Source organism: Moschus berezovskii, chromosome 20 (assembly GCF_049115385.1).
Source record: "Moschus berezovskii isolate FMDL1 chromosome 20, NW_MosBer_1.0, whole genome shotgun sequence".
NCBI classification, from domain to species: domain Eukaryota; kingdom Metazoa; phylum Chordata; class Mammalia; order Artiodactyla; family Moschidae; genus Moschus; species Moschus berezovskii.
Window position 1 is genome coordinate 58,493,531 of NC_142479.1, and position 27,351 is coordinate 58,520,881.

The 27,351-nt window shown below is 38.8% G+C and overlaps 1 protein-coding gene across 4 annotated transcripts in view; it reads left to right on the forward strand.

Annotated features, from left to right (window-relative positions):
* Positions 1–672: 672 nt before the first annotated feature.
* EFCAB3 (EF-hand calcium binding domain 3) overlaps positions 673–27,351 on the forward strand; it is a 52,302-nt gene continuing 25,623 nt past the window's right edge. Inside the window, exons 1-5 of one of the 4 annotated variants that reach the window (XM_088829191.1) lie at positions 673–769; positions 9,716–9,769; positions 14,078–14,125; positions 20,966–21,056; positions 27,193–27,269. In XM_088829191.1, the coding sequence (XP_088685317.1) occupies positions 9,745–9,769; positions 14,078–14,125; positions 20,966–21,056; positions 27,193–27,269 (241 nt within the window). In that variant the 5' untranslated portion in view covers positions 673–769; positions 9,716–9,744. Of the gene's footprint in view, positions 770–5,224; positions 5,363–9,715; positions 9,770–14,077; positions 14,126–18,138; positions 18,259–20,965; positions 21,057–27,192; positions 27,270–27,351 lie in introns of those variants that run through there. The other 3 variants (XM_088829190.1, XM_088829192.1, XM_088829193.1) reach the window with 3 other exon arrangements.

A 27,351-nucleotide genomic window follows, 5' to 3' on the forward strand; every position in this document is an offset into this window, starting at 1 on the left:
TTATGATAGAGTAAATCCATGGACAGGATGGATGGATGGATAGTTCTCCATTAATTTAGCAAGTTTCAAATCCTACTGTACAGACATGTTTATAAAGGTTAATTTTAGTCTTTGTCATGACTTATCATATACCTTATGACTTATCATATTGAAGGAAATGGCAACCCACTCCAGTACTCTTGCCTGGAAAATTCCATGGCTGGAGGAGCCTGGTAGGCTACAGTCCATGGAGTTGCAAAGAGTCGGACACAACTGAGTGACTTGACTTTCTTTCTTTCTATAGTTCCTTTTGGAGAAGGAAATGGCAACCCACTCCAGTGTTCTTGCCTGGAGAATCCCATGGATGGAGGGGCCTGGTGGGCTGCAGTCTATGGAGTTGCAAAGAGTCAGACACGACTAATCAACTAACACACACACACACACACATCAGATACCTCGAACCCCTCAGTTTCTTCTCTTAAAAGTTTTCCAAAAAAAAAAAGTTTTCCAAATCCCAGAGATCAAGGTTTAGGAATTTCTGACTTAGATACCAAGACCATGTTTACTTCAGCCATCTTGTTCTTTTCTCTTTATTCTCTAAGTATTGATGCCTCAGTATGAGCTAAAATAATCTACTCTTTACATTACTAGAAATATTTCTCATATCCATCCCTTTCTTTCCTAAGGGACAAAGGTATCTTCAGATAAAGTGGACAATGCCTTAAAAACGTGGGAACTGATCTCACAGAGGAAGAAATCAAGGAACTAAAGGACCACCTGCCAGCTGATGGTGAGAGTTTTGATATCAATATACCCCTTAGCAAAACTTTGGATATGAGGCCAGTGTCAGGGCTGGAATGATTGAAGAGAGACGAAGAGTGAGGTCTTCAGCAGAGCTGAAGCCAAGTAACTATCACTCGGGGAAGATCACCAAGAAGGCTGCCCAATATAGATGACAAGTATCACTCTCCATAGGGAATGCCAAGGTCTAACAAAAATACTCAAGTCTTTAATCTTTGGGTTGTTGTGGGTTTTTTTAAAAATGTGGAGGATTTATTGAACTAGAGATTTTGTAGATTTCAGAGAACTAGTGTCAAAATTTCAATCCTTGAGTCCCTACTGTTAATCCAGCATCAAATAGCAGTGTGCAACACTTACATAGTCCTGACATGTGCAAGGCACTGTTCTAAGCAGTTTACTATATCATTTAATCTTCCAAACTACTCTATAAGTTTCATTTTAATGCTTAATTTATATATCAGGAAACTAAGGCACAGAGAAAATAAGTAGCTTGCCTAGAGTCAGAGAGCTAGTGGTAGACAGGCAATCTGGCTCCAGAAACTGTCTTTCAACCACTCTGCTAATATTGCCACGAACTACAGAATTAATGATCTTAAGAAGATTTATAGTGAAGTTACCATTTGGCATTAAATTTGGCACGTATTAGACTGTGGTGGCCCTTCCCTGGTGGCTCAAATGGTAAAGCGTCTGTCTACAACGCGGGAGACCCGGGTTTGATCCCTGGCTTGGGAAGATCCCCTGGAGAAGGAAATGGCAATCCACTCCAGTACTATTGCCTGGAAAATCCCATGGACAGAGGAGCCTGGTAGGCTACAGTCCATGGGGTCGCAAAGAGTCGGACACAACTGAGCGACTTCACTTCACTTCACTTCAGACTGTGCTGTTGGAGAAGACTCTTGAGAGTCCCTTGGACTGCAAGGAGATCCAAGTAGTCCATCCTAAAGGAGATCAGTCCTGGGTGTTCATTGGAAGGCCTGATGTTGAAGCTGAAACTCCAATACTTTGGCCACCTGATGCAAAGAGCTGACTCAATTGAAAAGACCCTGATGCTGGGAAAGATTGAGGGCAGGAGGAGAAGGGGACAACAGAGGATGAGATGGTTGGATGGCATCACCGACTCAATGGACGTGGGTTTGGGTGGACTCCGCGAGTTGGTGATGGACAGGGACGCCTGGCGTGCTGTGGTTCATGGGGTCGCAAAGAGTCGGACACGACTGAGTGACTGAACTGAACTGAACTGAGAGTTTTCTTGTACTAGTAGAGCTGAGAAAAATTAATCAGGAAATTTTGAGGGGCACTTGCCCCATTGAGGAAGTAGTAAAAATGGAAGATTGACCCAAGTCAATGAATATGGGTTTTTCCAAATAAGTGGTACCTTCATTCTTTTTTCTTTTTTAAAATTGAATGGAATTAAAAAATAATTCTTTAATGCTTTACAATTTTCAAAAGTTTTGCATAAATGATTTTATATAATCTCACAATAACCCTTTTCCTCCCATCCTTACTTCCCTTTCCCCAGTACCTTTCATTATTTCAGTCCATAAACTTTAATAGAATGCCTAAGATGTGTCAGGCACTGTTCTAGGCTCTTGGGGCCTTTGACTTAATAAGAAGCAGGCAGTTTTTCCAAAAATGATTTTATCTCTGCTTTTTTAAACCCTTTCAGTTCAGTTCAGTCACTCAGTTGTGTCTGACTCTTTGCGACCCCATGGACTGCAGCATGCCAGGTTTCCCAGTCCATCACCAACTCCCAGAGCTTGCTAAAACTCATGTCCATTAAGTTGATGATGCCATCTAACCATCTTATCCTCTATTGTCCCCTTCTCTTCCGGCCTTCAGTCTTTCCCAGCATCAGAGGATCTCTAAACACTTTCAGAACTCTTTTAATCTACCAGTGCAGTAAATGTAGATGTTTTTGGTTACCCTGTTTTCTTAATATCCTGAAACATGATAAAAGATACCACCACAGTGATTTAAAGTGTAGACTTATTAATCTCAGTCTGGTGGACTGCCTTGTAGATCTGTGGAATCACCTGAGATAGAATGGTAAACAGTCTGAGGGGCCCAGCAAGTCTCAATGGAGTGAATTAGAGGCACACAAAGTAAAGGAAATGATGGCATCTGTCTTCTATAGGAAGAAAGTTTAATCCCAAAAGATTCTTCTTTATTTTATTTAAAATAATTATAATAGTGCTCATATTAATAACAAGAAAATACTATAAAGGATAGCAATAAAAGATTATCATAATTTAAAATACATTTTAAAAAAGAACAAGCAAGGATAAATTTCACATCTAAGAACCTGGAATATATACTATTTTTAAGATAATTCATTTTATGTAACATGCTTGCATTTTGCTAGAACTTTATTATTCAGGAAACATTTGTGGGGGCTTCCCTGGTGGCTCAGATGTTAAAACATCTGTCTTCAATGTGGGAGACCTGGGTTTGATCCCTGGGTTGGGAAAATTCCCTGGAGAAGGCACTGGCAACCCACTCCAGTACTCTTGCCTGGAAAATCCCATGGACGGAGGAGCCTGGTAGGCTATAGCCCATGGGGTCGTAAAGAGTCGGACATGATTGAGGGACTTCACTTTCACTTTCACCCACTCCAGTATTTTGCCTGGAGAATTCCATGGACAGAGGATTCTGGGAAAGATCGAGGGCAAGAGGGGAAGTGGGCAACAGAGGGTGAGATGGCTGGATGGCATCACCGACTCAATGGACATAAATTTCAGCAAACTCTGGGAGATAGTGAAGGACAGAGCAGCCTGGTGTGCTACAGTCCAAGGGGTCGCAAAGAGTTGGACATGACTGAGTGAACAACAACAAAGCATTTATGGAACATCACTCTTGAACAAACCATTAAACTGGTATCTCACCCTTGGGGGAACTTAAAATCTGAGGAATATTAAAAATAATACAAGAATGCAAACACATTTGAGCAGTGATGAATTGGCACCCATACATGACCACTGGAAAAACCATAGCCTTGACTACACAGATCTTTGTTGGCAAAATAATGTCTCTACTTTTTAACATGCTCTCTAGGTTGGTCATAATTTTCCTTCCAAGGAGTAAGCATCTTTTAATTTCATGGCTGCAGTCACCATCTGCAGTGATTTTGGAGCCCAGAAATCCTTGCAAATGGCTTCCCCCGTCATGTAGTCCCCAACTCTACTGAAATAGCTCTCAGAATCAGAAATAATCAATGACTTCCTTTGCCAGTTCCACTTATTCTAACTTCCTAATGTAGAAACCGTCCAGGGCTTATTTTTCAGTCTTCTCAGTTTTAATTCCTTTCCTCCCTCAACCATACTTGACCATTACTTGAGCTATCAACTCTCTAGGCTGCTACTGCTAAGTTGTTTCAGTCGTGTCCAACTCTGTGTGACCCCGTAGATGGCAGCCCACCAGGCTCCCCCGTCCCTGGGATACTCCAGGCAAGAACACTGGAGTGGGTTGCCATTTCCTTCTCCAATGCATGAAAGTGAAAAGTGAAAGTGAAGTCACTCAGTCGTGTCCGACTCTCAGCAACCCCATGGACTGCAGCCTACCAGGCTCCTCTGTCCATGGGATTTTCCAGGCAAGAGTACTGGAGTGGGGTGCCATTGCCTTCTCCACTCTCCAGGCTAGCAGTTCTCAAATCATAATCCAGGAACACTTCTGTCTTTCAGGGGGTCCATGAGATCACAACTATTTTTAAAGTAACAATAAAACACTATTTGCCTTTATCAAAGAGTCTGACACAATTGAGCAACTAACACTTTCACTTTCTTTTCACTTTTCCCACTAAATTTTTTAGGAAACTGATTTCTATTTTTCATTTTCAATTGATATATTTTTTTCACTAAAAAGTACGTTACCGTATTCAGAATTTTTTAAGAATATAAAGAGGTTCTGAGACCAAAATATCTGAGAACCTTTGCTGTCTGGGTTATTTGTTGTCAATACTGTTGTAGTGTTTCCAGCTGACTGCTACATCTTTCTTCCTTTGTATCTTATCAAGACCTTAGACTTCTTTTTCAGGAGAAGAGTAAACTTTTTCTTAAATATCCGATGCGCACAGTTGAGTTAATCAAATTCGTCAGTATAGCACAGTATCACCGTTGTTCCATGAAAGGAACTTTGTGTTCTATTACAGTAAGTTCCCTATGTATGAACGAGTTCCATTCTGAAAGCATGTTTATAAGCCCAATTTGTTTGTAAGTCCTACAAAGTTAGCCTAGGTGCCCAGCTAACACAATTGGCTATATGGTATTGTACTGTAATAGGTTTATAATACTTTTCACATAAAAAATATATAGAAAACAAGCAAACACAAAAAATAAAGAAAACATTTTTAATCTTATATACACTATCTGGAAAAGTACAGTACAGTACCAGCTATATCATAATTGTTTTATGCTTGCTTCCAGACATGCTGGATTTGAAATAAAGATACTCTACTACTGTACTCTATACAGTAAAGTACACAAAAACACAACCACTTGTAGAGGATATATGCATGTGACAATATACGCCAGACCCGTGAACTAACTTACATAATTGGACATTTGTACGCATATTCAAATCTTTGAAGGTTTGTATGTAAGGGACTTACTGTATTTTTCCTGTTACCTCCTATTTCCATTTCTATTTCTTTTCCCCCATCATAAGTCCATTCTCTATTATTTCTAATATTTATCCTTCCAACCCAAAACCTTTCCTCAGGTTTATTTAGACATATGCATATCCCTTTAAAAATTCAATATGTGTGTGGTATTTATTTAGGTGGTATTGTGTTATAAAACTATTTCTTTTTATCACTCAACATTTTTAATATCTTTATTGAGATATGGTTCACATAATATACACCTCATTCACTAAAAGTGCACAATTCAGTGGTTTTTAATATTCACAGATATGTGCAGCTATCACCACAATTATTCTCAAACTTCTTCATCACCTCAAAAAGAATCACTGTACCCTTTAGCTTTCATCCCCTATCCTTCCATCCCTAAGCAATCATTAATCTACATTCTCTGTCTATAGATTTGCTTTTCTGGACATTTCATGTAAATGAAATCATATAATATGTGGTCTTTTGTGACTGACTTCTTTTGCTTAGCATATTTTCAAAATTCATGCATGTTGTAGCATTTATCAGTACTTTATTCATTTTAATGGCCGAATAATATTCTACTGTATGGATGTGTCTCATTTCATTTATCCACTCATCTGTTGATAGACATTTGGATTATTTCCACCTTTTAGGTATTATGAACAATGTTGCTATAAACATTTGTGTGCAACTTTTGGTGTGGATGTGTTTCATTTCTCTTGGGTATATACCTAGGAGTGAAACTGCTGGGTCATAAGATAACTGTACATTTAACCATTTGAGGGACAGACTGTTTTCCAAAGTGGCTGCATCATTTTGCATTCCGACCAGAAATGTAAAAAGGTTCTGATTCCTCCACTCCCAAATCAATACTTGTTACTATCTGACTTTTTTATTCTAGCCATCGTAGTGGATGTGAATCAGCACTATGTTTTTGAGGGACTTCCCTGTTGGTCCAGTGGTAAAGAATCCACCTTGCAATGAATGGGACATGGGTTCAATCCCTGGTTGGGGAACTAAGATCCCACATGTGGCAGAGCAACTAAGCCTGTGCGCCACAACTACTGAGCCCGTGAGCCACAACTAGAGAGTCTGTGGGCTGAAATGCAAAATCCCTCATGACGCAATGAAGAACCAATGCAGACAAATAATTTTTATAAAAATTTTTAATAACTTTTTGAGACTTACCCATGTTTCTATAAATCAGTCTAGATTTCTGGCTGTTGCAAAATATCCCTTCAATACAATTTCTGTAATTTACCTACTCACTTCCTCAGTAATGAACACCAAATTTGGCAACACTTAATTTTTTTTGTTTTTCACTACTTCTGCTAACTATACGGTTTTACCTTTCACATTTAGATCTTTAATTCACCTATATACCACCTCTGCATATGGTAAGACACGGATTCAACTTGGGGTTTTTCCCCACATAGCACACAATTTTTCCAATGCTGAACCAATTTGTATTGCTATCGTGTATAGAGGAAACCCAGAAATTCTCCTATATCTAGGGACTCTTGGGTAGGTTAGGGGAAGGACACTTATTTCTCCTACTAATCAATAGTTCTGACTTGCTACTTTGAATTCTCCGCTTTGCATTCCTTCTACTATGCTCTTGTCTTTTTTTCATTCCGTTATTCCAGTTCAGTTCAGTTCAGTCGCTCAGTCGTGTCCGACTCTCCGCGACCCCATGAATCACAGCACGCCAGGCCTCCCTGTCCATCACCAACTCCCGGAGTTCACTCAAACTCATGTCCACAGAGTCGGTGATGCCATCCAGCCATCTCATTCTCTGTCGTCCCCTTCTCCTCCTGCCCCCAACCTTTCCCAGCATCAGAGTCTTTCCAGTGAGTCAACTCGTCGCATGAGGTGGCCAAAGTATTGCAGTTTCAGCTTTTGCATCAGTCCTTCCAATGAACATCCAGGATTGATCTCCTTTAGAATGGTCTGGTTGGATCTCCTTGCAGTATAAGGGACTCTCAAGAGTCTTCTCCAACACCACAGTTCAAAAGCATCGATTCTTCGACGATCAGCTTTCTTTACAGTCCAACTCTGACATCCATACATGACCACGGGAAAAACCATTGCCTTGACTAGACGGACCTTGGTTGGCAAAGTAATGTCTCTGCTTTTTAATATACTATCAAGGTTGGTCATAACTTTCCTTCCAAGGAGCAAGCGTCTTTTAATTTCATGGCTGCAATCAGTATCTGCAGTGATTTTGGAGCCCAAAAAAATAAAGTCTGACACTGTTTCCACTATTTTTCCATCTATTTCCCATGAAGTGATGGGACCAGATGCCATGATCTTTGTTTTCTGAATGTTGAGCTTCAAGCCAACCTTTTCACTCTCCTCTTTCACTTTCATCAAGAGGCTTTTGAGTTCCTCTTCACTTTCTGCCATAAGGGTAGTGTCATCTGCATATCTGAGGTTATTGATATTTCTCCCACCAATCTTGATTCCATCTTGTGCTTCTTCCAGCCCAGCATTCCTCATGATGTACTCTGCATATAAGTTAAATAAGCAAGGTGACAATATACAACCTTGACGTACACCTTTTCCTATTTGGAACCAGTCTGTTGTTCCATGTCCAGTTCTAACTGTTGCTTCCTGACCTTCATACAGATTTCTCAAGAGGCAGGTCAGGTGGTCTGGGATTCCCATCTCTTTCAGAATGTTCCACAGTTTATTGTGATCGACACAGTCAAAGGCTTTGGCATAGTCAATGAAGCAAAAATAGATGTTTTTCTGAAACTCTCTTGCTTTCTCCATGATCCAGCGGATGTTGGCAATTTGATCTCTGGTGCCTCTGCCTTTTCTAAAACCTGCTTGAACATCTGGGAGTTCACGGTTTACATACTGCTGAAGCCTGGCTTGGAGAATTTTGAGCATGACTTTACTAGCGTGTGAGATGAGTGCAATTGTGCGGTAGTTTATTCCACTGGATGCTAATTCTATCATTTCTCAACTCAAGGCTGGGTTGGTAGCTTATTTTACTGAAACTGCTTAAAATTAAATAATAGGTCCTTATTCTCATAGATTCTGCTACCATTCCTGCTTTAGGGGAATTTTCACTTTTGTTTCTGTTCCTTAAGTTCTCACCTCCCATTTTGTTGCTGAGGAGGGAAGACTGAAAATATATTCAGAATTTTGGAGAGAGGAAGAGAGAAAGAGATATATGCTGTTAGTCTTGAAACAAGAGTGTGTAATATTTTATGGACACAAAAATTCCTTGTCAGAATTCTTGACAGTGCCATTAAGGGTTTCTTTTTACCCCTTCTTATACGGGATGACATCATGAAAGAAACATTCAGTCCTACTTGTCTCACAGCTGCTCTTCTTCTAGCTTATTTTTAGTCTTTTCTCATGCAAGTGCTATTCTGTCCTAGATACAATATTTAAATCTCCAGATTTTTCATGCATTTGCATTAACTTCTCAGGTATCAATCACTGTTTCCTGTTTTTCTGGTCCTGTTCCCCTCCACATTTCCATCAGTGTCCTCCACTAGTCAGACTGATTCCCCCTTAGTGCTCTTTCTTAGGTCAAACTTATACTATCTCCCAACGAATTGTTAAGTTGTTAAAGGAAGGTATCTTATGTGCTAGGCTCTATGCCAAGTACTAAAGACACAAAGATGAATGAATCAAAGCCTTTGTCCTCAAAGAGCTTATGGTCCAATGTAACAGACAGGCACATAAAATGATTTTGATTTAATGTAATAAATGTATGCAGAAGTTTCTAAAGGGGCATTTAGTCAGGACTGGGGTTTCCTGGAGAAGACCTTAAATAAGGTTGAACAAGTGTGAGAAGATCATTCAAGTCAGAGAAGCATACGCTGTATCCTTGGGAGTAACAAACACACTATCATCTCAAATGGGTTGATTCTCAAGAAATACCTGTGAGAAAAAAAACAGAACAAGTCCTTCTCTCCCTATTCCAACTCTTAGCATTTGCCAACATAGTCTCTTCATACCTTTTTTTTTTTTTGTCATCGATCTGAGTCTGAAAAACATGCTGCCAGACTCAAGCCCTGGTTCTTTCTGTAATACCCCTTTTCCCATGTATCACCTTTGAAGTTTAATACCTTGAAACACAGAAAAGAAGAACTGCATTAAGGAAGTCGAGATAGTTCTCTCATTGATCTATACTTTTTCCCATCATACTCACTTGAGAGATTATCCAATTCCAAGGCAAAGCAGTATCTCTAGTTCTTCTAACTCATGGAAGAAGTTCCAACCTGCCATGTTGTTTTAATCATTTTATAACTTTTATCTGCTTTAATAAATTTTACATGGCTTCTTCTATATCTGATTCAAAATCTTTTACAGAACATGGGAAGGTTAAAGTGCATTCAGTGATGGGGGGCCTGAAGAAGATTAAACGTGAGTAGAAATTTTTTATTAATAATTGATAATCTGATGCTGTGCATTTATTTTCATGTGCTTTCTTGGTTATAAAACTAATACATAATATGTATGCCTATGGCTGATTCATGCTGAGGTTTGACAGAAAACAACAAAATTCTGTTAACCAATTATTCTTCAATTAAAAGTAAATAAATTACAAAAACTAATACATATAATAGAAAATTTCTATGTTCACAAAATGAAAGAATGAAAAATATTTGAATAATCCTTAATTCTATCACCAGTGATAATCTATAATCTCACCACCCCAAATTTTTTCCTTATACATACACAACTTTCGTGCATTTAGCTTTAAAGTCTCACTTTCAATATACTTTACCATTTTCTTATTAATATTAAAATCTTACCTATTGATGGGTATGTTTAATGGCCTAAAATTTCTTCTTGGATGCCTCTGGAATGTAATACATAATCTCAGTACTTTTAATTTGCAGGCCTTTTATCACATTTATGTCTAAAATAATTTTCCGAGTGCCACAATACTATGTTCTATATTTACATAAAAAAAAATAAATGGAAAGTTTGAAAATTATACTGTGAAACTGATCAGTAGAGGCAAGTAAAACTTGTCTTCTGCCCTCTTTTCCTCAACACACACACAACCTCAATCTGAACTTCATTATTAAGTAATTTTAGTTTGCTCTATGCACCAGCATTTTTCAATGAGTATGATTTTAAAAAATTGAATTGTCTCTGAAAAACTTATTGTGTTTCAAAAAGAAGGATTGAAAAGTAACTTAAGGTACTTTATGTAAGTGTCTATAAAATGGATCTTAGAGAAAATAATTTTAAATTCTGGGTACCCACATTTAAACTTTCCAAGTGAGGGCTGTTGTATTTTACTATTTGTAAAAGAAAAAAAAAAGCATCTCTTTGAATAAGTCCACTTTATCTCATCTATTGCTGCTTCTGTAGCTGGTGCCAAAAACTTTCAGAAATGTCTACTTGGTAGCCTTTAACCATGCATTGAAAATCATGCTGCAGAATTTAGGGATACTGCAAGCACCCCTCCATGGCCATGTATAAGATCAGAATTCATTAATAAGCATTTACTGAGTACCCAAGCAACTGTAAAAATGAAAGTTCAAAAATTAAAAAGAGACAAGCAAAGTTACTGCTTTCAGCAAGGCTCAGTTTTTGAGTACACAATATATGCTCAATAAGTGCTTACTGACTAACTAATAGAGGTTCTAGTCTCCTTCTTTCAAATAATTAAACACTCACTAATCCAAGCAGTTGTATCACAATTATTCTAGAGCTAACCCTCCCAATCCAGGCCACTCAGAAGAAACAGTTATGTGAGTCATAAGTGAGCCACCCAAATCAGAATCAATTGTTTAAAAAGACATTTACAAAGCTGAGACAGCACAGTTTTACGGTGGTGTCTGCTTACCTTTCCATCGCTCTTCTTCTTCCTCTTTCACTTCTTCTTTTTTTCTTTTTGAATTATAAATGTATGATAATGCATTTACAGGAGACTTGGAAAATACAGAACAGTTACATATAGTTCCACCATTTATTACAGTTATTTTTTTAAGTAGATATTAAGATTTTTAGTTGGAGTTTCAATATCAAACTCTCAAAAATTAATAGAAAAAGTAGAAGGATATAGTAGACCTGAAAAACACTATCAACCAATTCAGCATAATTAAGATTTATACAATTTTCACAAAACATCAGGATACAAATTCTTCTCAAGTTCCCATAGACTATAAACCAGGAGACACTGGAACATATCAATGGACATAAAACAAGGTGCAAAAATTTTCCATTTCTTTTTCCCTATTTTTTTAACTTTTCCATATTTCTATTAATAAATTATTTTTCTTTCACTCATACTTCCCTGATTTTCTTAGTGGTGTTGCATTTTTGTTTTTTTTTTCCTTTCCAGACTCTATCAAACATACACATTTCACATGCTCACCCTGCTCACACACTTGCTTTTGTCATTACAAAAGCCCCATTCCACTTGCTGTCACCAAAGTATGTTTTATTCTGTGAAGTCTATAGTGCATTCAAGAAAATCTAGACATTTAAAAGTGTATTTCAATATTTTTAGAAATTTCAAACAGTAGTGTCTGTTCCACAAGCTCACCAAATAATATTCAATATCCCCTTATTAAGTTTTCTGTATGAAAGTGAAAGTGTTATTCAGTCATATGAAACTTTGTGACCCCATGGAAGACTGTAGCCTTCCAGGCTCGTCTCTCCATGGAATTACCTAGGCAAGAATACTGGAGTAGGTAGCCATTTCCTTTTCCAGGGGATCTTCCCGAGCCAGGGATCAAACCCCGGTCTCCTGCACTGCAGGAGGATTCTTTACCATCTGAGCCACCAAAGAAGCTCAAGATTTCTGTATAGGTATAGGTGTTGAGGAAATACATCTTATTTCTGAATACTGTATTGACGTTTTTGAGCATTCGAACATGTACTACTATGATTTAAGTTTTCACCCTAAAATTTCAGATGACTAGACAGTTACTTTAATTTAGACAATAACATTTTTCACATTAAAAATCTTCCCTGCTAATTCCTACTTCACCATTGCTATTTTTCTAAGTCATAAAGGTAGATTTCAGTTACGTAGGCACAAACATCAGAGAAGGCAATGGCAAGCCACTCCAGTACTCTTGCCTAGAAAATCCCATGGATGGAGGAGCCTGGTAGGCTGCAGTCCGTGGGGTCACTAAGGGTCGGACACGACTGAGCAACTTCACTTTCCCTTTTCATTTTCACACATTGGAGAAGGAAATGGCAACCCACTCCAGTGTTCTTGCCTGGAGAATCCCAGGGACGGGGGAGCCTGGTGGGCTTCCGTCTATGGGGTCACACAGAGTCGGACACGACTGAAGTGACTTAGCAGCAGCAGCAGCAGCAGCAGCAGCAGCAGGCACAAACATGAAAATGACATGTCTACATGAACAACTTCAAGACCTGCTAATATTTATGTCATCTGATAATGAACATTCAAAATTCCATTCTGACCTTCAGTGGTGCTTGGGTTGTGGGGTTCTACGTGAGAATTTTTTTAATCACACTTATTAGGAAGATAGAGAAATTTTACTATATATTTAGAAAAAAATAGTGTAGAAAAATAAAGTCTGCTTCTTGTCATGAACAGATACCTTCCAAGTCACATTCCCAGTCAGAGTTGTGGTGCTCCATGCAGTACCCAAGAATGGTGTAAGATATCTCTAAGCAAACTAATGTCTAGGCAGGGAGAAGAGCCTGAGAAGAATGAGAGAATGGGGTAGGGGAGAGGGGAGGGGGAAGAAATGATAAGCTTTTCTTAATTCTACAAATTATGTTTTTTGTGGCAACCTACTCCAGTATTCTTGCCTAGGAAATCCCATGGACAGAGAAGCCTCATGGTCTACAGTCCATGGGATCACAGAGTCGGACATGACTGAGCGACCAACACACACACACACACACACACATATTTGTATTACTATCTTCCCTCCCATAAAGAAAATATATCTATTTTATTTGTACTCCATTCTGCATGATACATTACCCTGTACAACCTTCACAGCTTAAAGTTACCACAGAATTTTCCATGTTTCCATAACCTGCCCCTGTCTTTTCTTGGTATTATTACAGTACATTATTGACATTATCTAGCCAAATTAGACCAAACCTAAGTAACTGAGCTCTTTTTTTCCTGAGAGTTAATCTCCTCACATTAAGAAAACCAAACTGCCCCACATTTTGAGAGGAAAAAGACTTGAATCAGTACTTTTAAGGTATTTGATGGTTATTTTTCTGGGCATGGGATGGAATACACTGAGGGAAGGAAATTCTATGGTTAATATTGTGACATATATTGTACCCACACATTCCACAGAAGTATTCACTAAAAAGAAATATCTATATAAGTAAAAGGTATATAGATTAGTCAAGGGTTCATAACCAAAGCACTAATGAAAATGAAATGCATAGCAGATCATTTCTCTTGAGTAAAAAACAGGTTTCCAAAGTTACTTCACTTCTTTACATCCTAAGAGATGATAAATGAATAGTCTTGACCTCAATGCTGACTCTATGATGCTTTTCAGAAAAATTTGGTTTTGGAGTTTGATACATTAAAGCAGGAAAGAAAGCAATTTTAATTAAGATGTATATCAGATACAACTGACAGTTTCTTCAGCTTCTCTCTCATCTAAGGAAAAATTAATATAAAATTACATCTTCCTATTCTACTTTTTGTTCACTTCAGAAATTTGTATAATTTTGTCTCTGAATCTTGTCTTTAATCAAAAGGAATGGGGTCTCTACAGAAACTGATGAAAATCACAGATGATACCAAAGGTGAGTGAAACATAATGGCATCAGACAAAGGGATTATAAAGATGGAGTTTAATATTTTGGCTTATATTTCTTACTCCGTGGTTATTTTCCTTAATTATTTTGTCAATTACTACCCTCTGTCTACTTGTTGACAGGTAACTGAACACCTTTGTTTCCCCAGTTGTTTTTCTGAGTTCCTTTTGCCTTTTTATTGGGTTGGTCAAAAATTTCATTTGGGTTTTTCCATTTTCTTAAGGAAATGGGCAACCCAATGGTACATGCTGCAATGCATCTCATATGATAGTAGGTATTTCATATTGTTTTCTAACAGTTTCAACTCTGATGAATTGTTATCATCTCTAATTACATTGTAACCTCTTTGATGCAATTTACAGTACAGTTATACAAAGCAGATATTCCTAACTCTGCCACTAAAGAAATTAATTCAACTCATTGGGCTCTAGTGTCCTTGTCTATAAATTGAAAAAAGTAAATTAGATGAATGATCTATCAGTTCTCTTTCAGCTTTAAAATTCTAGGACTAACTTTTGTGGTTGACAGGTCTTCACTGTCAAGAGAGTGACAACCCACAGAATAGGAGAAAATATTTGTAAATGATATATCTGTTAAAGGCCTAATATTTAAAACATACAAAGAAACCTTGTTAGCTCAACCAGAAAAAGACCAATAACCCAATTTTAATAATGGGCAAAGTAAATTTCTATTTTGATAAATCAGTTCAGTTCAGTCGCTCAGTCGTGTCCGACTCTCCGCGACCCCATGAATCACAGCACGCCAGGCCTCCCTGTCCATCACCAACTCCCGGAGTACACTCAAACTCATGTCCACAGAGTCGGTGATGCCATCCAGCCATCTCATTCTCCGTCGTCCCCTTCTCCTCCCGCCCCCAACCTTTCCCAGCATCAGAGTCTTTTCCAGTGAGTCAACTCGTCGCATGAGGTGGCCAAAGTATTGGAGTTTCATAGAAATTTATTTAAAGAAGATATAAAAATGACTAATAAGCACATAAAAAGATGTTCAACATCATTAGTCTTTAGAGAAATGAAAATCAAAACCATGAAAGACTACTTTACACCCATTAGGATGATTATAATTTTTAAAAGACAGTAACAAGTGTTGATAAGAATGTGGAAAAATTGGAATCCTCATGCATTGCTGATGGGAATGTAAAATGATACAGCTACTGTGGAAAAGTTTTGCAGTCCCCAAGATGTGAAACCATATGACCAAGCAATTTCATTCTTAGCAATATGCCAAAGAGAAATGAAAACATATGTCCAAATATCCATCAAATCATGAATGGATAAACAAAATGTGGCATACACATAAATGGAATATTAATCAGCCATAAAAAGGAATGAAGTACTGATACATGCCACAGTATATATTCACTTTGAAAGCGTTATGCTTATAGAAAGAAGATAGACTCCAAAGGCCACACATTTCATAATGCCACTTACATATAGGTAAATTTCCAGAATAGGTCAATCTATGCAGTCAAAAGACAGATTAGTGGTTGCCAGGAGACAATCACTGTGGGAGGAGAGAATAGGGAGTGGCTGTTAGTGGGTACAGGTTTTCTTTTTGGCTGATGGAACTGCTCTGGAATTAGATAGTGCTAGTGGTGATTCACGGAGAAGGTGATGGCACCCCACTCCAGTATTCTTGCCTGGAAAATCCCATGGACGGAGGAGCCTGGTAGGCTACAGTGCATGGGGTCACGAAGAGTCGGACACGACTGAGCGAATTCACTTTCACTTTTCACTTTCATGCATTGGAGAAGGAAATGGCACCCCACTCCAGTATTCTTGCCTGGAAAATCCCATGGACGGAGGAGCCTGGTAGGCTACAGTGCATGGGGTCACGAAGAGTCGGACACGACTGAGCGAATTCACTTTCACTTTTCACTTTCATGCATTGGAGAAGGAAATGGCAACCCACTCCAGTGTTCTTGCCTGGAGAATCCCAGGGATGGGGGAGCCTGGTGGGCTTCTGTCTGTGGGGTCGCACAGAGTCGGACACGACTGAAGCGACTTAGCAGCAGCAACAGCAGCAGCAGTGGTGATTCATGGGGTTGCAGAGTCGGCCACAACTGAGCGACTGAACTGAACTGAACTGAATGGTTGTACAACTTTGTAAATATACTAAAACCCACAAAATTGTACACTTTCAAAAGTGTGAATTTTATGGTATGTGAATTATAGTTTACTTTCTTTTGTAATTCCAGGACTGACCCAAAAACATACTTGCTAAAAAACAAAACAAAACAAAACCCACAAGTACTCAAAATCCATGCCTGTTTGCTTGTCAGGCTCTGTAAGTAGAAATAATAAACAATGGGCTGGCCCCAAACCTAAGTCCTAACCCCAAAGCACCTTCCTTCTATACAGTGCCTCGAGCTGTGGAACCCAGCTTATGTCCTGGGACCATCAACCCTACAGATAAATATCATACCAGTCCTCCAGTTGCAAACTATGGAAGATACACCCACCAGTAAATTAAGCAAAATCAGCCCTTCATCCCATTTGGTTCTAAATAGATGACTATTGATGTAACTAAATTATAATACATGTCTACTCCCCAGAATGGTTTAGTTCCTTATGTATTCCGCCTTATTAATTTCAATGATTACTGTCACCACAGTCACTCACAGTTACAGAAATCTGAATTTGAATGAAACTGTCCCACTTCCCTGTCAGCTACTTTAGGATAGGCATGCCATCTCTTTTATTGTTTTTTGAGGTATGGATGGTTTACAATATTATATTAGTTTCAAGTGCACAACACAGTGAACCAAAATTTCATAGATTATACTCCATTTATAGTTATTATAAAGTATTTGCTATATTCCCTGTGTTGTGCAATGTATCCTTATTTATTTTATACATAGCAGCTTGTACCTCTTAATCCCCTACCCAGACATCCCATTTTATAAGTCTTTTTATTCTCTGTACCTGCAGTTAGCAGGTGTCTGCTGAAGTGATGAAGGGATGTGGGTATCCATTCACGTAACATCAGTAAGAGTCTAGCATGTGCCAAGTATTAGTCCAGGTGCTTGGGACACTGCTCTTTCATTACTGTAACTTACTGCTTATGACTTATAGTCACTGCTCTTGTGGATCTCACTTTCTAGTGAAGAGATGTACACAATAAACAAATAATAGTATGACTGAGATTCCAGAGAAAATAAAGCAAAGAAAATGAGTATAGGAGATACTGTAAAAGGAGGAAGGTAATCAAGAAAGACCTCACTGATAAAGAGCATTTAAACAAAAAGCTAAGGAGATTGGGGAGCAGAAATCTGGAGCAAGAGCACTCCATGCAGAAGGAAGAGCAAGTGCAAAAGTGCTCATGCAACAGCATGCTCGGAATACTTGAGAAAGAGCAAAGAGGCCATTGTGGCTGGAACAGAGTGAGCAAGGGCAGTTAGGAGGAGATGAGGTCTTGAAGGGAACGGGACCACCACGTTCAGCCACACAGGCTATGCACTGAACAGTTTCAGGATTGTGCAGTGAGATGTCCCTTGTTGGGGGAAAGGGGTGATACAGGTGTGGGCAGTAGCCCTGAAGGCTATTCTAAAGGTTCCATTTTTGTTAATACCCTGAAACTGAGGACTTGAACAGAGACATCACATGATCTGACTTAGTTTTTAGAAGATTGTCCTGGTTCCTGTGTGTAGAACAAACTTGGCAGGGGTGGATGCAGCAAGAGCAGAAGCAGGTAGACCAGTTAGGAGGTCTTTGCAGTAATCCAGAGCAGGAAGTAGAGGTTGAGGTGGTAAGTGATGGTAAGTTATAGTAATGAAAGCAGGGTCCTGGAGAAAGATGTGAACACCACTGTGTCACAGCAGCATTATTCATGACAGCTGAAAGATGAAAGCAACCCAAATGTCCATCAACAGATAAATAAATAAAAGTGTGATATATATAATGGAATATTATACATGTGCGTGCACGCTAAGTCTCTTCAGTCATGTCCAACTCTTTGCAACCCTATGGACTGTAGCCCGCCAGGTTCCTCTGTCTATGGGATTCTCCAGGCAGGAATACTGCAGTGGGTTGCCATGTCCTCCTCCAGGGGATCTTCCCAACCAAAGGATCAAATCTGAGTCTCTTACATCTCCTGCACTGAAGGTGGGTTCTTTTTTCTTTTTTTTTAATTTTTGTTTCTATTGGAGGCTAATTATTTTACAATATTATATTGGTTGGTTTTGTCATACATTGACGTGAATCCGCCCTGGGTGTACATGAGTTCCCCCTCCCGAACCTCCCTCCCACCTCCCTCCTCCCCTTCTACTAGCACTGCCTGGGAAGCCCCATGGTTTAGTCACTAAGTTGTGTCCGACTCTTGCGGACCCATGGACTGTAGCCCACCAGGCTCTTCTGTCCATGGGATTTTCCAGGCAAGAATACTAGAGTGGATTGCCATTTCCTTCTCCAGAGGGAAGCCCCATAATGAAATATTATTCATCCTTAAAAGGAAGGAAGTTCCGATATACTGTACAACATAGATGTACCTTGAGGATATTATGCTAGGTGAAATAAGCCAGTCACAAATACTGTATGATTCCACTTATGAGATTTCTAGAGTAGTCAAATTCATAGAAACAGAAAGTACAATGGTGGTCATTATCTTCATTTTAAATCTTGGTAGCCCTTAACATAGTCGGCCCTAGTTAAATATTTGTTTAATTTATAAATTGAACCTTGTCTTTCTTTCCCTCTGTATGCCTAGCCAGAATGAAAGGCAATGTACCAAGTTTGGAAAGACTAGGGAAAAGTCAGATTATGCATATAATAAATGAATCCCCAAGAGCAGGAAAAGAAAATCTCTAGAATTGTAGCCAACAAGTGAAGCCTGAAACAACTTGAGGGGCTCAAGCTAAGCCTTTGGAAGAGGTATCTGTGCTTAGCCATTGTGAAAACTAGGGACACTCCCAACTTCTCTGCTTAGGTGATTTAAATGCCAAGACCTGTTAGATCTTGAATACTAAAGTTAAAACAATTATAATACTTTCTTTAATTGTTCTTTTAAAATCACTCTTTTCAATAATACCATAGACTACAAATCTATGAGAGTTTGATTTTGTCCTTCTTTCTGGATATAAACAATTAATGAAATGGTTCTTAATCAGAATTCAACCAAAACAATGGGTGAAAATTTTTTACTTGAACAACTTTCAATTCACCAGTGTTTAGTGTGAAAATATGTTAATACAGAATTAAAAACAACAACAACAACTCCTCCTTCCCTGAAATCCCACCAGTGTCAAAATATTCTGACTCTGTTACATACCCACACATACCATATGGGTGCTGAATGAACCACATTGAATTGAAATCACAGTTTCAATTCAATGAAACTGAATTGAATTGAGTTCTAAAGCTGGAAGGAGCTTTTGGGTCATTCTCACCTGGGCCTGAGCCTGAGAAGTGAATGAGGTCACAGTTGTGTGATGGAACAAACCCTTTATTGGATTCTTGATCTGATTGAAGCCCACAAGTTATAGGTAGCACCACTTAGAAGTAGGTAAATATCCAGATTTTATAGGAATCTATGAAGAGTCCTTTTTTTTTAAAGTCTATCATCTCAGTGAGAGATTGAAGGTAGTTTTTTAAAGTAATGGTTATTTTGAGCCATGAGGATGATTTCACAGCACCTTTCAACTGCCTAAATTGTCAAGCCTCTCCAGAGTTCCCAGCTCTGTGGTAGGTTTCCAGATTTTGAGCACATGTAGTTGAGTTATTTAGAAACAACAGTTTTCTAGAGAATGAGATAAAAACTTCGGAAAATTGAACTCTAATCAAACATTAGAGACTTTTTCTTCATGGTTTAATAGTATATGATAGTCTACTATTCCTAAGTCAGAACTCTATATTAAAAAGAGAAAAAGATCAACAATAAAAGGCAGAAACCCTGCCAACCCAGCTTCTGGTCCACAGGTCCTGATTTTTAAGCTATGGAGAAGTAGAAAGGAAGGACTAGGAAGGCCATAGTGCTTTGAAAGTCCATTCAGGAGGGTCTAGGGTAGCAAAACAGTATTATATCCCACACCTATTCTTACTTTTAACGAAGACCAATGGGTTTGTAAGAACTGACTGGGTAGCGCTGGACCAGAAGCAACCTCTGGGGAAAGCTACTTACAACCAGGTAGCTATCCAAGACACAAACAATTAACAAATTGCAAATGCTATAATGTCTTGAGATGAAAAATAAATGTTTTCTTTAAATATTTTTTTCTAAATATTTCCAGGATGCTTTTATAGGATCAGAATAATACTAATATATTCAGGGGTCTTCCCTAATAGTGCAGATGGTAAAGAATCCACCTGCAATGCAGGAGACCCCGGTTTGATTCCTGGGTCAGGAAGATCCGCTGGAGAAGGGCTAGGGTACCCACTCCAGTATTCTTGGGCTTCCCTTGTGTCAGCTGGTAAAGAATACACCTGCAATGTGGAAGACCTGGGTTCGATCCCTAGGTTGGGAAGATCCCCTGGAGAAGGGAATGGCTACCCACTCCAGTATTCTGGCCTGGAGAATTCCGTGGACTGTATAGTCCATGGGGTCACAAAGAGTCGGACACGACTGAACGACTTTCACTTCACTATGAAGGAGAAGCAATGGCAAGAAATTTTGCTTAGAGATTTTGGGATACTAAAGGGGCCCATCCACATGGCCTTCCAACTCCCTTCATGCACATATCTCTAACTTTCATCTGCACATATTATCATTCTTTGAGGCCCAGGACTTCAAACTCCAGGTCCTGAGCTGGGAAAGTTGTAAAAGTATATAAAGAAATTAATCTGTGATTTGATCCTTAATGTATCTTCTGAATTCCAGACAGAGATACTGGCTACATGGCAGTTTCTGAAATTAAAGCAAAATTTAAACTGAATCCTTTAACAAAAGTACCCAACTTCCACAGTAGGAGGTAAGTTATGAATTCATTAAGGTGATCCCACCTCATGCGCCGAGTTGACTCACTGGAAAAGACTCTGATGATGGGAGGGATTGGGTGTGGGAGGAGACAGGGACGACAGAGAATGAGATGGCTGGATGGCATCACCGACTCAATGGACATGAGTTTGAGTGAACTCCGGGAGTTGGTGTTGGACAGGGAGGCCTGGTGTGCTGTGATTCATGGGGTCGCAAAGAGTTGGACACGACTGAGCGACTGAACTGAACTGATATATTAAGATAAAGAATTATTAAGATGATGGATGTATTAAATATATAAAGGCTATAATGAAACAAGTGAGAAACCTCCTCAGGGATGCATTCTGTGATAGTTAATTATAAAACAAAACATCTGAATTGAAAATAAATATTTTTTATGAAAAGAAATATATATATATCCTTTTGACTAGAGAAACAATGAAGCAGAATTCCTTAGTGGTCCAGTGGTTAGGACTCGGTACTCTCACTGCTGAGGGCCCCGGTTTGATCTCTGGTCAGGGAACTGAGATCCCACAAGCTGTGTGGTTCAGCAAAAAAAAAGAGAAACAAAGAGTTCTCCCAAACAAGAGGCTATTTTTGTGTGCAGGGACAGAATACTCCAGAGGGCTAGAGGTTGCCAGTTACACATTAAGACATATTAAGTATCAATTTAAAGGAGAACAAATTTAGAGGATAATAAACTCCTAAGCGTCTGAATACAGAAAAAGAGTATGTAGCTCAAAAATGGCCAGTAAAATGAAATCTGGTAAATTAATTCTGACTAACCTTGGGCTAAAGTTGGGATGGGAACTTCCCTGATGGTCCACTGGTTAAGACTCTGAGGGGGTTCAATCTCTGATCAGGGAATTAAGATCCCAAATGCCAAGTGGCTCAAAATATAAAAAATAAAGTGAAATTAAAAAAAAAAAATTGGGAAGGGAGGTTTGCCTGTGACGTTAACAATAGCTTTTTCTCAATCTGATAACTACAAATTCCAATAAACAGTAACCACTAATGACTGAAAGTAAAAGCCTGGTGCAAATTTTATCAGATCGTAAGTCGAGAAGCCTCTCTCCTCTCTCACAATTACCCATTTACCTTGTCATTTTGAGAGTATTTCTTCTAATGTCCTTAACTGTGCCTTTGCTACAGGAATGTATTACTGACTTTCTTTATTGGGACACAGGTAAGACAACCTTGTGTCTGTGTATGCATGCACACACACACACACACACGCTTATTTGTGAACAACTCTTTGTGACCCCATGAACTGTAGTCTGGCTGTCCATGGAATTTTCCAGGCAAGAATACTGGAGTAGGTTGCCATTTCCTTCTCCAGGTTATCTTTCCAATTCAGGGATTGAACCCGAGTCTCTTGAATCTCCTGCATTGGCAGTCAGGTTCTTTACCACATGAACGACCAGGGAAGCCCCCAAGACCTTACAGCAGCCTGATCCCTTGATCTCATTGTTCCTTTACCCTTCATTGCAAACTGCCTTTTGAAGAGTGACTTCCTTGTCACTGAAAGTAGTCAAGCAAAGATTAGATAATATCACATGTAGAGGGAATTCCTACATGAGATGAGAAGCTATACTGGGTTCAACCCAAATCTGTTTTTTGAACCTTTGAAACACTGTAAAATAAAATAATTTTTTAATTAAAAAAAAAAACAATTTCTCATGTTTGAGCCAAGATAAGGTTTGGGATTCTGCCAAGAGTATGTTTTTTTTTAATGTAATTAATTAAGGGTTGGGGGCAGGAGGAGAAGGGGATGACAGAGAATGAGATGGCTGGATGGCATCACTGACTCGATGGACATGAGTTTGAGTGAACTCCGGGAGTTGGTGATGGACAGGGAGGTCTGGCGTGCTGTGATTCATGGGGTCACAGAGAGTCGGACAGGACTGAGTGACTGAACTGAACTGAACTGAACTGAACTGAATAAAGACTTCACAGAACCATTCAACTTCATCTTCTTCAGTGTTACTGGTAGGGATATAGACTTGGATTACCGTGATATTGAATGGTTTGCCTTGGAAATGAACAGAGATCATTCTGTGGTTTTTGAGACTGCATCCAAGTACTGCATTTCAGACTCTTTTGTTGACCATGATGACTACTCCATTTCTTCTAAGGAATTCCTGCCCACAGTAGTAGATATAATGATCTATACATCATTTGGCCTTGGAATACAGAATGAAGCAGGGCAAAGGCTAATAGAGTTGTGCCAAGAGAACACACCGGTCATAGCGAACACCCTCTTCCAACAGCACAAGAGAAGACTCTACACATGGACATCACCAGATGATCAACACCGAAATCAGATTGATTATATTCTTTGCAGCCAAAGATGGAGAAGCTCTTTACAGTCAGCAAAAACAAGACCAAGAGCTGACTGTGGCTCAGGTCATGAACTCCTTATTGCCAGATTCAGAGTTAAATTGAAGAAAGTGGGGAAAACCCCTAGACCATTCAGGTATGACTTAAATCAAATCCCTTATGATTATACAGTGGAAATAAGAAATAGATTTAAGGGACTAGATCTGATAGAGTGCCTGATGAACTATGGACAGAGGTTCGTGACATTATACAGGAGACAGGGATCAAGACCATCCCCAAGAAAAAGAAATGCAAAAAAGCAAAATGGCTCTTTGAAGAGGCCTTACAAATAGCAGTGAAAAGAAGAGAAATGAATAGCAAGGAAGAAAAGGAAAGATATACCCATTTGAAGGCAGAGTTCCAAAGAATAGCAAGGAGAGATAAGAAAGCCTTCCTCAGCGATCAGTGCAAAGAAATAGAGGAAAACAATAGAATAGGAAAGAGTAGAGATCGCTTCAAGAAAATTAGAAATACCAAGGGAACATTTCATGCAAAGATGGGCTCAATAAAGGAAAGAAATGGTATGAACCTAACAGAAGCAGAAGATATTAACAAGAGGTGGTACGCAGAAGAACTGTACAAAAAAGATCTTCACGACCCAGATAATCATGATGGTGTGATCACTCACCTAGAGTCAGACATCCTGGAATGTGAAGTCAAGTGGGCCTTAGAGAGCATCACTATGAACAAAGCTAGTGGAGGTGATGGAATTCCAGTTAAGCTAGTTCAAATCCTGAAAGACAATGCTGTGAAAGTGCTGCATTCAATATGTCAGCAAATTTAAAAAACTCGGCAGTGGCCACAGGACTGGAAAATGTCAGTTTTCATTCCAGTCCCAAAGAAAGGCAATGCCAAAGAATGCTCAAACTGCCACACAATTGCACTCATCTCACACACTAGTAAAGTCATGCTCAAAATTCTCCCAAGTCAGATTTCAGCAATACATGAACATGAACTTCCAGATGTTCAAACTGGTTTTAGAAAAGGCAGAGGAACCAGAGCTCAAATTGCCAACATCTGCTGGATCATCAAAAAAGCAAGAGAGTTCCAGAAAAAAACATTATTTCTGCTTTATTGACTAAGCCAAAGCCTTTGACTGTGTGGATCACAATAAACTTTGGAAAATTCTGAAAGAGCTGGGAATACCAGACCATCTGACCTGCCTCTTGAGAAATCTGTATGCAGGTCAGGAAGCAACAGTTAGAACTGGACATGGAACAACAGACTGGTTCCAAATAGGAAAAGGAGTACATCAAGGCTGTATATTGTCACCCTGCTTATTTAACTTATATGCAGAGTACATCATGAGAAACGCTGGGCTGAAGGAAGCACAAGCTGGAATCAAGATTGGTGGGAGAAATATCAATAACCTCAGATATGCAGATGACACTACCCTTATGGGAGAAAGTGAAGAAGAACTAAAGAGCCTCTTGATGAAAGTGAAAGAGGAGAGTGAAAAAGCTGGCTTAAACCTCAACAATCAGAATACTAAGATCATGGCATCTGGTCTCATTACGTCATGGCAGATAGATTGGGAAACAGTGGAAACAGTGGCTGACTTTGTCTTGGGGGGGCTCCAAAATCACTGCAGATGGTGACTGAAGCCATGAAATTAAAAGATACTTGCTCCTTGGAAGGAAAGTTATGACCAACCTAGACAGCATATTAAAAAGCAGAGACATTACTTTGTCAACAAAGGTCTGTCTAGTCAAGACTATGGTTTTTCCAGTGGTCATGTATGGATGTGAGAGTTGAACTATAAAGAAAGCTGAGCGCCGAAGAATTGATGCTTTTGAACTGTGGTGTTGGAAAAGGCTCTTAAGAGTCCCTTGGACTGCAAGGAGATCCAACCAGTCCATTCTAAAGGAGATCAGTCCTGGGTGTTCATTGGAAGGACTGATGCTGAAGCTGAAACTCCAATATTTTGGCCACCTGATGCGAAGAGCTGACTCATTTGAAAAGACCCTGATGTTGGGAAAAATTGAAGGCAGGAGGAGAAGGGGATGACAGAGGATGAGATGGTTAGATGGTATCACCGACTCAATGGACATGAGTTTGGGTAAACTCTGGGAGTTGGTGATGGACAGGGAGTCCTGGCGTGCTGCGGTTCATGGGATCACAAAGAGTCAGACATGACTGAGCAACTGAACTGAACTGAACTGAAAGAAGACATGAGATGATTCCCTTTAGGAGGGTCTGACAAGCCACTCCAGTGGTCTTGCCTGGAAAATTTCAAGGATAGAGGAGCCTGGTGGCCCTCTGGAGTCACAAAGAGTCAGACACCACTAAATGACGGAGCACAATAAGACTTGCATTGCCTGGCCTAATTTCCTCTTGCTTCTTGAGAACTTCATATTTCTCCATGTACTGCATCATTTATATCATGCAAAAGTAATCTGTTTATATTTAGAATTATAAACAATGAATATAAAATAACCTGAGTAAAGGTATCGAGTCAGTAATAAAAAGCAAACACCAGAAGAAATCAATGTTAGTAAAAGCTGAGAAAATAAGACTAATTAGATCAAATTCCATGTCAAAAATGTTGAGATTGGTGTATTTTGGACCTTATCACCTTCTTTTTCCCCAGGTCCCTCTTTAAAAATGAGCTGACGAATTAACTAGATACTGTAGAGGATACTAAATTCATAAACCATAATTTTTTAATCTAACTTCCATGTTGATATTTCTTCTAGTTTTAATTTTTAAATTTATTATTGTAAAGCACAAAAAGTAAGAGATTACATATTTCTTAAAACCTTTAATTCTACTAGTATCAAAACTAAATGTTGGGAGGGAATATATGTATACTTATGGTAGATTCACATAGTTGTTCAGCAGAAACTAACATAATGTTGTAAAGCAATTATCCTCCAATTAAAAATATATTTTTAAAAAATACAAAAATTTTTAAAACTAGATGTATTTTAAATAAAATATATCCATAAAATTGTGTTTATTATAAATTTATTATTAAATGACCATATTATTAAAAATGTAATTTTGCATGATACATTTTTATGTTTCTAAAATAATAATACATCACTGCAGACATATATAAAATATCCCCAAACTATTAATCTCCTTTTTTTCAGATCTTATTTTATGAGGAAACAAAAGGTCATCCAGGGTTCCAAACTTTCCAGAACTGTTCTCTCTTGATGAGAGATGTTAATAGATACAGTTGACATGAGACACTGAGCAGCTAGGGGAGGTGGGAGATCGGCAGAAATCAATATACTGCTATCTCCCCATATGCTGGTAAAAATACAGTTTGGCAAAGTTGTAGAATAAACATGAAAGCAAAAGTTTTGCTATAAGTATATTCATCATAATACGATTATTTAAACATTAAAAATTTGAAACAACTTATATTTCTAACAATAGGAATCATTTAAGGCTTATATTCTTCAGCACTGGAGTCAAATAAACCTGGATTTGAATCCCAGGGCTTCCATTTATTATCTTTCTGACTCAGGACAAGTTATTTAATCATTCTGAGCCTCGCTTTCCTCTTGTAAAATGGAAGAAATAAAAAATTATAAGGGGTTAGGGTGATGGGCAAGTCTAGGGCAGAAGAGGACCTCCATGACCAATATCACTACCCATCCTGTAGCTATTGGCAATTGACAGTAACAGGTCCCTTAGGTAGTGTGACTCGATATATTTTGATACTTACATCCACTCCAGTCAGCAAAAACTGATGAATGGAACTAATATTTGCTGGTTTCAATACACATCTCTTTCCTCAGGGATAAAGATTTACCAGGACTTCTGCCATGTCAATTACAGCACAAAGAAGGGAAGTTGAGCCCTTCACAAATGCGAGGTAATGAGAACCATGCTCTAATTTGTATGAAACAGCTAGTTAGTATAAACATCTAACCAGTATAAACAACTATGAAACAAGT